Source organism: Schistocerca nitens, chromosome 2, assembly GCF_023898315.1.
Source record: "Schistocerca nitens isolate TAMUIC-IGC-003100 chromosome 2, iqSchNite1.1, whole genome shotgun sequence".
NCBI classification, from domain to species: domain Eukaryota; kingdom Metazoa; phylum Arthropoda; class Insecta; order Orthoptera; family Acrididae; genus Schistocerca; species Schistocerca nitens.
In genome coordinates, this window is record NC_064615.1 from 104,638,851 (window position 1) to 104,655,116 (window position 16,266).

The window sequence follows — 16,266 nt, forward strand, 5'->3', positions numbered from 1 at the left end:
ACGCAGTAGAAACCCTCGTCGTGTGCTGGCAGACATTATCTTACTGGAATGTAAGTCCAGGATGGCTTGCCACGAAGGACAACAGAACAGACACCAGACCATTACTCCTGGTTGTCGGATCATGTGAGTGGCGCCTGTCCAGACACGTCTTTGTTGGTCGCTGGGCCTGGAATCTCACTGATTGGAGTATAATTGTGTACAGTGATAAGTCCGGCGTCCAACTGAGTCCCGATGAATAGCCAAGACATGACTGGAGACGCCCCAGGCAGTGGTGGGATACCAACCTGACTGTAACCCGCCATACGGCCCGACAACCAGGAGTGATCGCTGGGGATGCCACTGCAGGACCCCTTTTGTCGTGCCGGCCGCTGTGACCGAGCGGTTCTATGCGCTTCAGTCTGGAACCGCTCGACCGTTACGGTCGCAGGTTCGAATCCTGCCTCGGCCGTGGATGTGTGTGATGTCCTTAGGTTAGTTAGGTTTAAGTAGTTCTAAGTTCTATGGGACTGATGACCTCAGATGTTGAGTCCCATAGTGCTCAGAGCCATTTTCGAACCTTTTGTCGTCATACCTGGCACCATTACAGTGGAGCCCTATATCGACGATACTCTACCCTCCGTTTTGTCGTCTTTCATGATAAGCCATCCCGGTCTTACATTGCAGCAAGACAATGCCCACTCGCACATGATAGAGGTTCTACTGCTTGTCTTCGTGCTTTTCAAAACCTACCTCGGCCAGCAAGCTCGCCGGATCTCTCCGCAATTGAGAACATTTGGAGCATTGTGGGTAGGGCCTCCCAATCAGTTCCCTATTTTGATGATGTAACGCACCAACTGGACAAAATTTGGCACGATAACCCTCAAGAGGACATACAACAAATATGTCAATCAATTCCAAACCGAATAACTTCTTAAATGAGGCCAGAGGTGGACCAACGCGTTATTCACTTGCTTAATTTGTGAAGCTCTTTCTCGGGAATTAACTAGCCATTTTTTCTGAAATTGTAATCATGTGTTTGCCTGTACATTTGCATGTCACATCTACCGATTTCCGTCCAATTCAGATGAGTCCTTCGTGGTGGGTCTGTTTTGTATGTATGTGTGTGTGTGTGTGTTTTTGTGGTGCATACTGATACGTTGTAGTTGCATAGCAACCCGTCAGATATATGTGCTCCATCTGTATATGACACTGTTTACCTTTTTTGCTTGCTCAATATACAGATTGCTAACTTCTCCTTCTGTTTCATGTCCTTCATTTCACTGCAGTGATCACGTCAAGGTTTCATAAAAGCTTTGAGGTGCACCGATGACTTTCTAATTCTGTCAGAGACGGCAAATAATCTAGATTAGTCGAACGGAATATATAATGACTCGAAGGAGGCTTGTAACATAACTATTAACAACAGTTTCAGCCTTGGTCAAGCGGTAGCGTCTTTGATTAGTAATCTAAACATCCTCAATCCCGGGTTCGCACACCGCCACCGCTTAGATCTTGAATAAAAATCATCAGAAGTGGCGGTCTAAGACTTCCGGCATAGGAAGTCACCCCACATTTAGCCAACGGCCTTGTCAAAGAGGGCGAAGGAACGGATATAGAGGACGGTCACTCTCTTGCCCTTGGGGTGGGAAACTGTCCCTAAAGGCGGAAGAATCAGCAATGATAAACGGGATGACGATTCAGTAGGCAATGGAGATCACTACATCAAAGACACATAAGTGGATCGACAGGACATGTGGTCTATAATTGAAAAGATGTCATGATGATTTCTTCATTGGCAAAAGATTCCGGAATAGCCCCCACTTTGATCTCCGGGAGGAAACTGCCAAGGGGGAGGTGAGCATGACAAAAAGACTGAATAATCAACGAAAGGATGCCGTCTAACACGTGTGAGACTGGTTCTCATCTGTCTTCCTACCACAGTTGCACAAGGACATTCCGTGAGTGTTTTGGGAATTTGTTCTTGAACCATCGCACATATCCAGAGTTCAGAAGAATGCAGCAGTACGGACAGTGATTGTAATCAGACAATGATCTCAATGTCAGCTCCATTACACTCCCTGCAACGGAAACGTTATCGCTAACAGAAATTGGAGTACAGGTTCAGGCGTAACTATATGTGAGCAAAAAAAGAAAATCTTAGATTTTCGTTATTAAGGTTTATTTTTATTCTAAGTATGACTTCATGACATAGCAATGTTAACAAAATTACATACAGGATGGTAAAATATTCATACTGGGTTTTCACAACTGTGAAGCGAAATTCCTAACTATTATCAGGTTCTTTAATGATAAGATGGTTGATGACCGTGTCTGGGGGTCGATAAAGATACAAACAAATTAAATACAATTGAGGCCAGGGATATCAGTTACGCTAAAATGCGCAATGGAGACACTCAAAATTGAATGGGGTTTGGTAAAGAAGAATCACAAAGAAGTACGCAGTTAAAACAACTCATAACTCTACAGTGGCTGATCAATCCTTTTCGTTAGCTCGGACATCTCGCGTTTCTGCTTCAATTAGGCCCGACAATCGTGAATATGTTTAACTACATCCATTTGCGCCTCTGTCGCGGAGGAATGGAGACTTCTGGTTCTGGCGCCGATTGGGGCGCACTCTTGTTGCCGCCAGTTACCGAGATTAGTTGTATTGTTTCGTGGGTCTTGGACTCGTTTACTTTGCACTTGCGAACAACAGTCAGGAACGCTTGCAGTGTTGCCCGAGAAATCTTTCACGTAAATAAGGTACCTCCTCACAGTGTTAAAGTGCCATTCTTGTTGAAACCGAGCTTCTATAGAGTTTCGTGTTCCAATATTTTAGGTGGCTTTGTGCTCATTGTGACGGAGCAATTTCTCAGTCTGTTCTACTGGACTTTATGTCCACTCGCTTGGAAACTTATTCTCTGCTATTTTAATGAGTTATGTGTCGAGACATTAGAATAAATAACTAACTTATTAAACTGAGACTTAATTTGAATCTCAGAACCACAGTATTGTCCTACTGATACTAGTTGGGTGACCCTCTAAAAATAAATATAGCCAGTTTATCTGAATTTATTGTGTGTTTTTCTTATTTTGACGGTGTTCCATTTGCAATACAGTGTGCAAACCTTCTGATCATTCAGCTTATACTCAGATACTGGCATCTGTTATTTAACTGATGTATAAGGAGAACTGCACTCGCATGTCTAGCACAGTTTTGATGATGTAATTAAAGACGGATTGCATACTACGTACAGCAGACAGAACGAAACGTCACGTACATTTCATTTCGACCCTGATGCAGGGCAGCGATTACGAGCACATTTCAGTAATGATACATTCAGTTGGACGACTAGACGGGTTGGTTCAAATGGCTCTGAGCACTATGGGACTTAACATCTGAGGTCATCAGTCCCCTAGAACTTAGAACTACTTAAACCTAACTAACCTAAGGACATTACACACATCCATTCCCGAGGCAGGATTCGAACCTGCGACTGTAGAGGTCGCGTGGTTCCAGACTGAATCGCCTAGAACCGCTCGGCCACAGTGGCCGGCTACTAGACGGATGAAAGTTAAAAACATTCGAAGCAAATACAGGACGATTCAGCTGTCCCTACCGACGTTGTCTTATACAATCCACAGTGTTATATCTTGCCTTCAAAACCATGCGTGAGATTTTCATATTATCTCTATCGCTGCTCGCAAACTATTAATCCTACAGAAAAAAATTAACAGGAGCTTTTTGTAGACAATTTAAACTAGTTCAGTTTTGTACTGGGACACATTTTCTCTGGACGCCAGGTTTTCGAGTTATTGAAGAAAAATGTACAAAAATGATCTTCAAACGCGCCTTCACCCCTCACACTCATCCCTCAGCTGTCATTTTTCTAGTATGTTGTTGGTGGAACTCCCTCCTACCACTGTACAAAAATTTCCGACAGCATGAACTGTTCGTGGTATTCGGCCTTCCTTGGTCTTTATTGATTCGGCTATGAAGCCATCAGCATAGTCGGCTACTTCTTTAACATTATCCATTTAAATGAGATGAAAGGAAAACGACTTTTGTAAACCTTACGCTAAAACTAATTACGTTGGCAGTTTGATTCATACTTTACCTTTACAGCCTCAATAGTTCCTTAGTGATCAGCCCTGACGAATACAACAATGTTATTGTTTAATTTATGCTGTTAAAGTTCATAAAATTGTTAGGTAAAATTACACATAAACGCGAATTTTCAATTTATGAGTGCTCTACTAAGCCGGTGGCGTAATAATGATAGTCAACGAAGACGTAAATAGATCGAATGTGAGAAATAATTCGAGCAGTCGCAAATTTTTATACCGTGGTGAGAAGGAGTGCCTTGAAAATTATACTACAAATCCTGACCAGAGGGGGGCTGAGTGTGGGAGTGGGGACGCATCTGAAGGTCAAATTTTTCTTGAATAACTCTAAATCTAGGCGTCTAGCGAAAACGTATCCCAGTACATAAGTACAAAAAGTTTCTGTTCATTTTTTTTCTGTAGGGATAATAGTTCGTGAGCAGTGAGTGAGAGAATATGAAAATCACGCATGTGGTATTTGAAGGCCAGAGATAACATTGCGGGTTGCATTAAACAACATCGGTAGGGGCAGCTGAATCGTCCTCTGTATTAACGGCACCTACCAAACATGAGCCGAATGGATTGTCCGTGCCTGAACTCTTTCCCTTGTTATCGCAGAACGTCATTCAAGTTCTTTGTAACAAATACGAGGGCTATTCCGAAAGTAAGGTCCGATCGGTCACGAAATGGAAACGACTATGAAAATCCGATAAAGCTTTGCACAGATGTGTTGGGTAGTGTCTCTAGTATAACCCCAGTTAGCATCACGTCGCTCTTCTCATTTCTGAGCTCGCAGTGAGTGCGTAAAGATGTCTAGAAAATAGTGTCTGCCGCCAAGTACGGGGGCCTGGTGAGAAATTTCCCCTGAAGCTATGCAGCTAACATTACATAACTGTCGTGCTGTTTCGTCTTCAAGACAATTCTCAGCCGCATTCTGCAGGGGCAATGAAGATGCTCCTGCATCGTTTTCAAATGGAAATGTGAGATTACCTACAATACAGCCCGTAATTGTCTCCCTCTGAGTTTCAGCTCAGGTCACATGAACCGCTGGTTATGAAGACAACATTTCGCCACAAGACAACGAGCCGTAGGCCAGCGTAGAGAATTGGCGGAGAGCACTGGCGGCTGCCTTCTATAGCGAGGGTATGGGAAAGTTGGTACAACGCTACGATACACGTCTAAGTCGGGTCGGCGACTATGGAGATAAGTAGCTGCAAGGTGTATCTAACTGTTGCAAATAAAACATTTTTGATATTTACCGTGGTTTCCATTTCGCGACCTATCGGACCTTACTTTCGGAATAGCCCTCGTATTATCGGTGTACACTGGTATGTTGCGGCTTTCCGCCTGTACGGCCGGCAACCCATATGACACAACAACGCCACGGGCTGCTTACATGCCACGCAACCGCTCTGCACCAGAAAGCAGTTCTGCAGGAGTTCCACTAGACGTAAAAGGGCTGTATAGGGAAAGTACAGCCAACTTGCCAGTGGCCGCCATTTTGGGCCCACTGCGCCGCTGGTGATACATTGACTTCTGCAGGATATTTAGCCATGTATATTAAAGAAGTGGGCTCAACCAGCTAATGCACTGTTAAAACTGATCAGTGGCTTCAAACGGAACATGTCGGATATTTGACAATAAAAAATTTCTCCTAATTTAAGCTAAATGAGTCGAAAAGCATTTGTTGTGGCGAGCATGAAACACAGTTTTTCTCTCCTATCCTTTATTGATAGCGAAAGCAGATTCCGCAATTCTTGTTGTGGTATCGAGTTTGAACACCTGTTTTCGTAATTTGCTTTAAATTGGTCCCGTCCAATAGTCAGCAGGACAAAAGGGAAACAATATTAGCTCGCAAGTGCAAGGAAAAATCCATCGCTAATTTAAAGCTCTATTTCGACTTACTTCTTGTTCCTGCTACTCGGTACTACGAAAATTCGCCCAATATCTCTTTTGTTATGCGAAATAAAGCATTCCATTGAAATATGTATGCGCGGGACCTTAGTAAATAGAATTGATAAACGTGCCTATATGATTACGCATGCTTTATATTTTTGTCAGATCTGTCCCGTAAAATTTAGTCTCCAAATTGTTCTATGACATTAGGAGAATGATTACGAAAGTACAAGGTGCGCAACTATGCTTCCGCCGTTCGCCGATAGGTGGCGACAAAGGTAAGTAGCGGTCTAAAGAAAGAGATCGCAAACGTCAGGCAGTTAGCTTGGACTTCGGTCAACGTAACCTCATTCAAACACTAGTCGATTTGTGTCTGCATCATAAAGTTGTTCTTGATTGAAAATGTCAGTTTACGAGCCTAATTCTCGTTATTTACGGAAGGGGATACTGTTTTGTTTCAGTATGAATAAATCAGCGCCTGAGTCTCACCGAATGCTCTCATCTCAAGTACATATGGCAAGGACGCTATTAGTGAAAGAACGTGTCGTGAGTGGTTTCAATGCTTCAAGAAAGGTGATTTTAACGTGGTAGACCGTCATAGTGGTAGAAGAGAGAACGTTTTCGAAGATGCAGAATTGGAGACGTTGCTGAGTGAAGACTCGTGTCAAACTCAAGGAGAATTGGCACGATTAGTGGAAGTGACACAGCAAGCCATTTCAAAACGTCTCAAGGCTATTGGCATGATCCAGAAAGAAGGAACTTTGGTCCCGTGTGAGCTGAAACGAAGAAACGTTGAACGGCGTTTGTGTGTTTGTGAACAGTTGCTTCAGAGGAAAAAACGGAAGAGATTTCTGTATCGCATTGTGACCTGGCACGAAAAATGTGTTCATTACGATAATCCTAAACGCAAAAAATCATGAGGATATCCCGGCCATGCTTCCACGTCGACGGCCAAACTGAATATTCACGGCTCTAAGATCATGCTTAGCATTTTGTGTGCCGGCCGGTGTGGCCGAGCGCTTCTAGACGGTTCAGTCTGGAACCACGCGACCTCTACGGTCGCAGGTTCAAATCCTGCATCGGGCATGGATGTGTGTGCTGTGCTTAGGTTAGTTAGGTTTAAGTAGTTCTAAGTTCTAGGGGACATGACCTCAGATGTTAAGTGCCATCGTACTCAGAACCATTTGAACCATTTTAAGCATTTTGTGGGACCAGCTCGGCGTCGTGTTAAAACCAAGTGAAGCAATCACAGGTGCTCGTTATCGAACGCAATTAATACCTTTGAACAGAGCATTAAAAGACAAACGGCCGCAATACAGTGAGAGGCACGATAAAGTGATTTTGCAGCACGACAACGCTCGACCCCACGTTGCAAAAGAGGTCAAAACGTACTTGGAAACGTTGCAGTGGGAAGTCATACCCCACCCGCCGTATTCTCCAGACATTGCTCCCTCTGCGTATCACCTGTTTAGATCAATGGCGCATAGCCCAGCTGACCAAAACTTCCGATCTCATGAAGAAGTCACAAATTGGATCGATTCTTGGATCGCTTCAAAAGATGAACAATTTTTTCGACACGAGATTCTTACACTGCCCGAAATAAGGGTGAAAGTAGTGGCCAGCGATCGAAAATACTTTGAATGATACATGTGTAACCAATTTGTTTCATTAAAGCCTCAAATGTTGGGGAAAAAACGGCGGAAGCAAAGTTGTACTCCTTGTACAAAAGAATACAATATTTTTAAACTAAGTTCAAATAAAACGAGGCCTGCGATATAGCAGGCCCACGGCTCTGCCGATTTTCATTAGCCATATTGTCCTTCTTGTTGCATCTCTCTCATCATAGGGAATTCTTTACAGTTTTCCTCCCTTTTCGCCTCGACCCAGGAGCCAGACGCACAGCACTGACGCATTATTGTACTTAAAAATTTCGAAAATACACAACACTTCCTATGCTTCACACGCAACGCTTGAGCCCACAATGGCTGCTAATGTCACGTGACGCGGTTTCAGCCAATGCTGAACTGCGGACGGCGGCAAACGCAGGGGTATAGGATGGCCATACTTTCCTTTATACAGAGCTGTAACTAGGCGGCCCTAATAGCGCCATCATTGGTCGCGGACTGGGGGGGTGGGGGGTGGGGATGACCCATGTCACCTAAAGTAGTTCCTGTGATATCCTGCCTCGTGAAAGTATTTATGCTCGAGCACTGCCGTACAGAGTGAGTTCATGTCGAGCCAGAGGTACAGACGAACATCCGCTCCGCTACGGCGCCGCTGCCCGCTACCGACCAGCTGCCTCCTCGACGGACATCGCCTGGCCTCTGCAGCTCTGTTGGCGATCCAGTCTCCGAGGTCGGCTGTCGTAACCTGGATCATAAACTCTGGTAGAACACTGTCCGTGTTCTGTTTTCCCAGGGATCTGTATCACTGTGCACGTACTAAAAGTAAACTCTTGTGGGACTTGGTTTCCGTGTGCAGCAGTAGAACTTCGTAAATATTGGTTTGTGGAAAACTCGGCCAAGTACGAGACTCTGAGATGTTGAACAAAGGACTTCAGCCTGTCAGTCATTTTAGAGTGATAATTGTGATTGGTCCGTCAGAGCAGCAGAGATAACTATTTTTTCCAATAGACTATATTTGTGGAAAATTAGTGACTTTAGTTCCTCCTACGTCCAGTTCTAAGCAAAGAAGGGAAAGCAGAAAGGTGGAAGGAGTATATAGACGGTCTATAAAAGAACGATGTTCTTGAGGACAATATTATAGAAATGGAAGAGAATGTAGATGAAGATGAAATAGGAGATACGATACTGCGTGGAGAGTCTGACAGAGCACTGAAAGACCTAAGTCGAAACAAGGCCCCGGGAGTAGACAACATTCCATTAGAACTACTGACAGCCTTGAGAGAGCTAGTTCTGACAAAACTCTATCATCTGGTGAGCAAGATGTATGAGACAGGCGAAATACCATCAGAATTCAAGAAGAATATAATAATTCCAATCCCAAAGAAAGCACGTGTTGACAGATGTGAAAATTACCGAACTATCAGTTTAATAAGTCACAGCTGCAAAATACTAACGCGAATTCTTTACAGACGAATGGAAAAACTGGTAGAAGCCGACCTCGGGGAAGATCAGTTTGGATTCCGTAGAAATGTTGGAACACGTGAGGCAATAGTGACCCTACGACTTATCTCAGAAAATAGATTAAGGAAAGGCAAACCTACATTTCTAGCATTTGTAGTCTTAGAGAAAGCTTTTGACAATGTTGACTCAAATACTCTCTTTCAAATTCTGAAGGTGGCAGGGGTAAATTACAGGGAGCGAAAGGCTATTTACAATTTGTACAGGAACCAGATGGCAGTTATAAGAGTTGAGGGACACGAAAGGGAAGCAGTAGCTGGGAAGGGAGTGAGGCAAGGTTGTAGCCTATCTCCAATGTTATTCAATCTGTATATTGAGCAAGCAATAAAGGAAACAAAAGAAAAATTCGGAGTTGGAATTAAAATCCACGGAGAAGAAATAAAAACTTTGAGGTTCGCCGATGACATTGTAATTCTGTGAGAGACAGCAAAGGACCTGGAAGAGCAGCTGAACGGAATGGACAGTGTCTTGAAAGAAGGATATAAGATGAACATCAACAAAAGGAAAACGAGGATAATGGAATGTTGTGGAATTAAATCGTGTGATGCTGTGGGAATTAGATTAGGAAATGAGACGCTTAAAGTAGTAAATGAGTTTTGCTATTTGGGGAGCAAAATAACTGACGATTATCGAAGTAGAGATGATATAAAATGTTGACTGGCAATGGCAAGGAAAGCGTTTCTGAAGAAGAGAAATTGGTTTACATCGAGTATAGATTTAAGTGTCAGGAAGTCGTTTCTGAAAGTATTTTTATGGATTGTAGCCATGTATGGAAGTGAAACGTGGACGAGAAATAGTTTGGACAAGAAGAGAATAGAAGCTTTCGAAATGTGGAGCTACAGAAGAATGCTGATGATTAGATGGGTAGATCACATAACTAATGATGAAGTATTGAATAGAATTGGGGAGAAGAGGAGTATGTGGCACAACTTGGCTAGAAGAAGGGATCAGATGGGAGGGCGTGTTCTGAGGCATCAAGGGATCACCCCTTTAGTATTGGAGGGTAACGTGGAGGGTAAAAATCGTAGAGGGAGACCAAGAGATGAATACACTAAACAGATTGAGAATGCTTTATGTTGCAGTAGGTACTGGGAGATGAAGAAGCTTGCACAGGATAGGGTAGCGTGGAGAGCTGCATGAAACCAGTCTCTGGACTGAAGACCACAACAACAACACGTCGGATTCTTTATAGAGCAGCTACCAAAGTTACATGACCACAGGCACGTGCTTTTTACGGATTGCCTCACCGTCGGCGGCTGCGGCGCCGGCGCGGCCGTTGGCCTGGTGGAGGTGTCCGTCGGCGTTGACCAGGATGGACTTTCGGTGCTCTCGCGGCTGGGACGCGGTGCTGGCGCGCAGCGGCCGCCTGCCCTCGCCGCCTCCGCCGCCACCGGCGCTGCCCGCTACAGACGCCGGCTCCGACGCGATGCTCACCTTGCGGTGGCGCGGCTCGCACACGGCCAGGTTCGACGACGGCTGGTTGCCGCTCACCGCAGGCTCGCTGCCCGCCGCTCCTCCGTTTGTGTCTGCGGACAAACAGTGAAGAACCTTCAACATCGCAGCGCGTCAGCAATCGTTGGTTAATATATTAAAAAACTAGAAACTAGTTTATGGCGGGTCATGGCCCATCGAACATAGGCCGGTGTGAGGTGGAGGTTACACCATTAAGTTAAGTAGTGGTTTAGACTTTGTATATATGTTATGTTTGTGTTTGCCTTTTTTCGTTTATAAATGTATAGCTATGGTGGTCTTTTAATCATTGACAAAGGTCTTCTTAGGCACTTGTGGGTTTTATTGTTCTGAAGAAGGTGTAGTTATCGACGCCGAAACCTAGGTTAACACTAAGTGCTTTTTTCGCAATCGAGGCGGGTTTCTAGTTTTTTAATATAAACAGTGAAGGATAAGTGCAAAACAATGTGACTAACAATCGACGCCACTCGCCAAAAATTGGGAGAAGACGCCTTACAAATGTGTATGTGGAACCATCGTATTCTTGTTGGGGTAATTACACCAATATATGTGAAAACTGAAACATCAAACATAAATATGTCTACGTTTACATGTACACTCCGCCAGGCACCTTACAGTGTGTGGCGAAGGGTACTTTGTGTACCAGCGTCATTTTGTTTCGGCCATGGGAAGAACGATTGCCTGTAAACCTCCGAGTGGGCTCGAATCTCTCTTATTTTATTCTCATGGCCATTTCGCGAGATATATGCAGAAAGAAGCAATACATTAGTTGACTCTTTTACACTGCATTGCCAAAGAAACTGGTACAGGCATGCGTATTCAAATACAGAGATATGTACACTGGCAGAATGCGGCGCTGCGGTCGTCATCACCTATATAAGACAAAAAGTGTCTGGCGCAGTTGTTAGATCGGTTACTGCTGCTACAATGGCAAGTTATCACGATTTAAGTGAGTTTGAACGTGGTGTTGTAGTCGGCGCACGAGCGATGGGACGCAGCATCTCCGAGGTAGCGATGAAGTGGGCATCTTCCCGTACAACCATTTGAGTGTACCAGGAATATCAGGAATCCGGTAAGACATCAAATCTCCGACATCGCTGCGGCCGGAAAAAGATCAGACAAGAACGGGACCAACGACGAGTGAAGAGAACCGTTCAACGTGACAGAAGTGCAACCCTTCCGCTAATTGCTGCAGATTTCAGTGTTGGGCTATCAACAAGTATCAGCGAGCGAACCATTCAACTAAACATCATCGGTAAAGGCTTTCGGAGCCAAAGGCCCACCCGTGTATCCTTGAAGACTGCACTACACAAAGCATTCCGCCTCTTCTGGGCCCGTCAACTCCGACATTTGACTGTTGATGACTGAAAACATGTTGCCTGGTCGGACGAGTCTCGTCTCAAATTGTATCGAGCAGATGGACGTGTACGGGTATGGAGACAACCTCATGAATCCATGGACCTTGCATGGCAGCAGGGGACTGTACAAGTTGGTGGAGGCTCTGTAATGGCGTGAGAAATTTGCAATTGGAGTGAAATGGGACTCCTGATAAGTCTACATACGACTCTGACAGGTGACATGTACGTAAGAATCCCGTGTGATCACCTGCATCCATTCATGTCCACTGTGCATTTCGACGGGCAATTGCAGCAGGTCAATGAGACACCACACTCGTCCAGAATGGCTACAGAGTGGCTCCAGAAATACTCTTCTGAGTTTTAACACGTCCCCTGGCCAGCAAACACCCGAGACATTATTGTGCATATCTGGGATGCCTTGCAACGTGCTGTTTAGAAGAGATCTTCATCCCCTCGCACTCTTACGGATTTATGGACACCCCCGCAGGATTCATGGTGTGAAACACCTCCAGCACTACTTCAGGCATTTGCCACGTTCGTATTGCGGCAGTTCTGCTTTCTTGGGGGGGGGGGGGGGGGGCTACACGTTAATAGGCAGGTGTACCTGTTTCTTTGGCTCTTCAGAGTATACAGTGTGAAAGGTAATATGATCGTATAACGTTCCCCTGGGGCACGCTCGAATTCACTTTTACATCTGAAGACTTTTCTCTCTTCCAAATGACATGCTGCGTTCTGTTTGCTAGGAACTCTTCAGTCCAGTTTCACAGTTACTGATATTCCATAATTTCGTGTTTTGCTCATTAGGCTGCCGTACAGAACTGTATCGAATGACTCGGAATTCAAGGAACACAATATCTACCTGGGCACCTGTATCTACTACTTTCTGTGTGTCGTGGGCGGACAGGGCGAGTTGGTTTTCACACGATATTTGTTTTCGGAATCTGTCTTGACCCCTGCAGAGGAGGTTTTCGGTCTTCATAAGTGTCATAATACTCGAGCGTGAAACATCTTCCAAAATTTTATAACAGTCCTACTACAGAGGTATTGGATACAGTTTTGTGCGTCTGTTTGACGACCGTTCTTGAAAACGGAAATTACTTGTGCTTTCTCCAGTCATTTGGAATGCTTGTCTCTTCAAGAGACCTACGGTACACTGCTGCTATAGGAGGGGCAAGTTATTTCGCTTACTCTGTGCAGAATCTAAATGGTATCCCATCAGGTTCAGCGGCTTTCCTCTGTTGAGCGATGTCAGCTGCTTTCCCATCCCTCGGTCGCTTACTTCAATATCTGTTATTTTGTAGTGTATATCATACATTACTTGCATGGCAGTTGTGACGTATCACTTAATAAAGGTTTAAAATAAGGCACTTTTAACGTATTGAAGATTTTATCCTGTCGAGGTGGAAAATGTGTTCTGAGGCTTACATAGAGGAAGTGAGAGCCGTTACTCCGGAGGTGGTGGTGTGAGGCCACCGCAATTTTTCCTATTTTTAACAGTACCGTTACGTCATGACAAACAAATCAAAGAGTTAAAGATAAGAACATAAAAAAAATTAGTACAGTCAAAGAGAGCATTTCTGGCTGAAAGAAGTCTATTGATACCAGACATCGGGCCTCCTCCTGCTCGGTATAGTGCAGCATCTATAGATCTAAATATAATGATTTAATGGACGTTCTTATATATCCTTTCTTCCAGTCTAATAATAGAATCATGAATTACTAATAATTAGCACATTCATAACACACTGAGGTGACAAAAGTCATGGGATACTTCCTAATATCGTGGCAGACCTTCTTTTGCCCGGAGTCGTGTAGGAACTCGACGTGGCACTGACGTAACAAGTCGTTGGAAGTCTCCTGCAGAAATATTGAGCCACGCTGCTTCTATAGACACCCATAGTTGCGAAAGTGTTACCGGTGCAATATGTTGTGCACCAGCTGACCCCTCGATTACGTTCCAAAAATGTTCGTTGAGATTCACGTCGGGCGATCTGGCTGGTCAAATCATTCACTCAAAGTGTGTGCGATATTCTTCAAATCAACAGCGAACAGCTGAGCCCCAGTGACATGGCGCATCGTCATCCATAAAAAATTCCATCGTTGTTTGGGTACATCAAGTCCATGAATTCTTACAGATGATCTAGTATCCGTTTCCGGTACATGATCGGTTCAGTTGGAACAGAAGACCCAGATATCACCTTGCCAAATCCGTTCTAACCACGCCGACCCTGCGATCGCTGAGGGACTATGGCGTAAGCGAAAGAAAGAAAGATCAGGTAACTTAGCAACAAAATTCTGTAGGTACTCTCTGAAGAATTCTGGCGCTATAGTTCCTGATGCAGGCAGTCTATTAAAGAATCCGATTACCATTTTTACCCACTTTTGCTGCTTAACTTCACCCAGATTATTTCGCTATTGGATTCCTTTATAACCTCAATAGACATTTTCGATACGCCGCCACCACTAGCGGCTAACCTATTCCTGTGATGTATATCCCAATTTGCAGTTATGATTTCATTGCTATTCACTTCCAGCTTCAGCCAATTTTCTGTCAATGATACCATCTGGGCAATATTACCTTTGTTAGGCGATACTAATTCTTCGATGTTACCATGGATGCTTCTGCAGCTTGCCAATATCATTTTAATCTTTTCTGTTGCCCATCAGTGAGGATGAACTTTCTCTGAGAATAATGTCGCTGATCTGTCTTCGATTTCGGCAGGCAGTTCATCAATGGTCCCAGGAAGGTGTTCCTCGAATTTAAAAGACCCCATGTGCACGCCACATGATTCCGCTAACCTAGTAGCCTCTTCCTGCGTGTAGTGTACTGCTGGCCTATCGAGGTGAGTTGTACAATTCTCTATCCGATTGCAGAGGTCAAAAATTTCGCATCCCTTACCATTACAGGACAGTCTGAGCCTTTGGGTCAGACTTTCCACTCTGCTCCAAACCAGAGAACTGCAATCGACCCTGGGTACGCAGCTGCAAATAGTGAGCTTAGCCTGCACCCTGCGTGCGATTCTAACTGCTATCACCAATGAATCGAAGACCGACTCGGAACCCAAGCAGCAGGCGTCATTGGTGCTGACATGCGCCACGATTTGCAGGGGGTCCTATCCAGTGCACCCTATAGCCGCCCGCAGGGCCTGCTCCATGCGTCGAACGAGACCTCTCGGCGACATGCCAAGTGCACGCTGGCATTCTTTCTCGACCTGCCAGTTATTTCCCTGAAAGGCTTCGTTACCCGTCTAACGTTGAAGGAAGAAACCAAGATTAAAGTTTAACGTCCCGTCGACAGTGCCGTCATTACGGACTGAGCATAAGCTCGGATTACGAAAGGATGGAGAAGGAAATTGCCGGACTCTTTTGAAAGGAGCCACGCCAGAATTTGCTTGTCACATTGGGAAATCACAGAAAACTTAAATGTCGATGACCGGTCTGGGATTTGAACCGTCGTCCTCCTGAATGCGAGTCCAGGGTCCCAACCACTGCGCCTCCTCGCTAACTGGGTCCCAGTGTGCCTTCTGTGCTTGTTAGGACTGGCCAGGAAAATCGGCCACTGGCCCAGCAGGAAAGACATCCCGTGCTGCCTTAGATGTATTACCGTATTTCCCCGAAAATAATCCCGAGCCCACATAAGCCGCACCCCTAAATTTCGAGGAAGAAATTAAGTAACAAGATTTTGCACGAAAATGAGGCGCACACTGACTGAGAGGAGAAAAATCACCAAAATTTATTTGCACTTACATGTAAGATGCAGGTAACGTAAATATTTGTCCTGATATTTGATACAACACATTCGCAACATATTTTGACTCATTTACTATTATCACTATCAGTAACTTATTCATTTCGTCACTCTTACTCTCACTCCTATTATTTCCTTCATTCTCTTCCTACAGTACGCCAAACTCGCTACCAACCTGTGCATTCGATGTGCAACATTTCTTGAACCCCTTGATGATGGAATCTTATGATATTGACACTATGAATCAAGACTCCACTCCCACAGAATGGCTATTGTGGCTTCTTAATCTTACTAAACTATATAAGGACATGGTCTTCTTCCAGCAGCTAATCGGAATACATTTTTCAGAGGTTGTCCTTGGACTGTTTATTGCCACATCCAGTACCTGTAGTTTGGAAATCATTCCTCCAGGTATTATCTGTCTTTTGTGCAGCAAACTGATCTTTTACTTCAGCAGTCAGATGTCCCTTAAAAGCGTCCAAAACTAGCTTGGCTCGCTTAGCAGGCAGTGCCCCAGGTCTGCAATTCCAAACAGTAGACAACCAGTCAGCCATCAACTGCATTGTCA

At 44.6% G+C, this 16,266-nt stretch overlaps 1 protein-coding gene across 1 annotated transcript in view; it reads right to left on the reverse strand.

The window, feature by feature from the left end:
- The window catches only part of LOC126234859 (sodium/hydrogen exchanger 9B2-like), a 178,182-nt gene extending 167,503 nt beyond the window's left edge, over window positions 1-10,679 (reverse strand). The window contains exon 1 of the mRNA XM_049943600.1: window positions 10,370-10,679. Coding sequence (XP_049799557.1) covers window positions 10,370-10,679 — 310 coding nt within the window. The remainder of the gene's footprint in view (window positions 1-10,369) is intronic.
- Window positions 10,680-16,266: the final 5,587 nt, after the last annotated feature.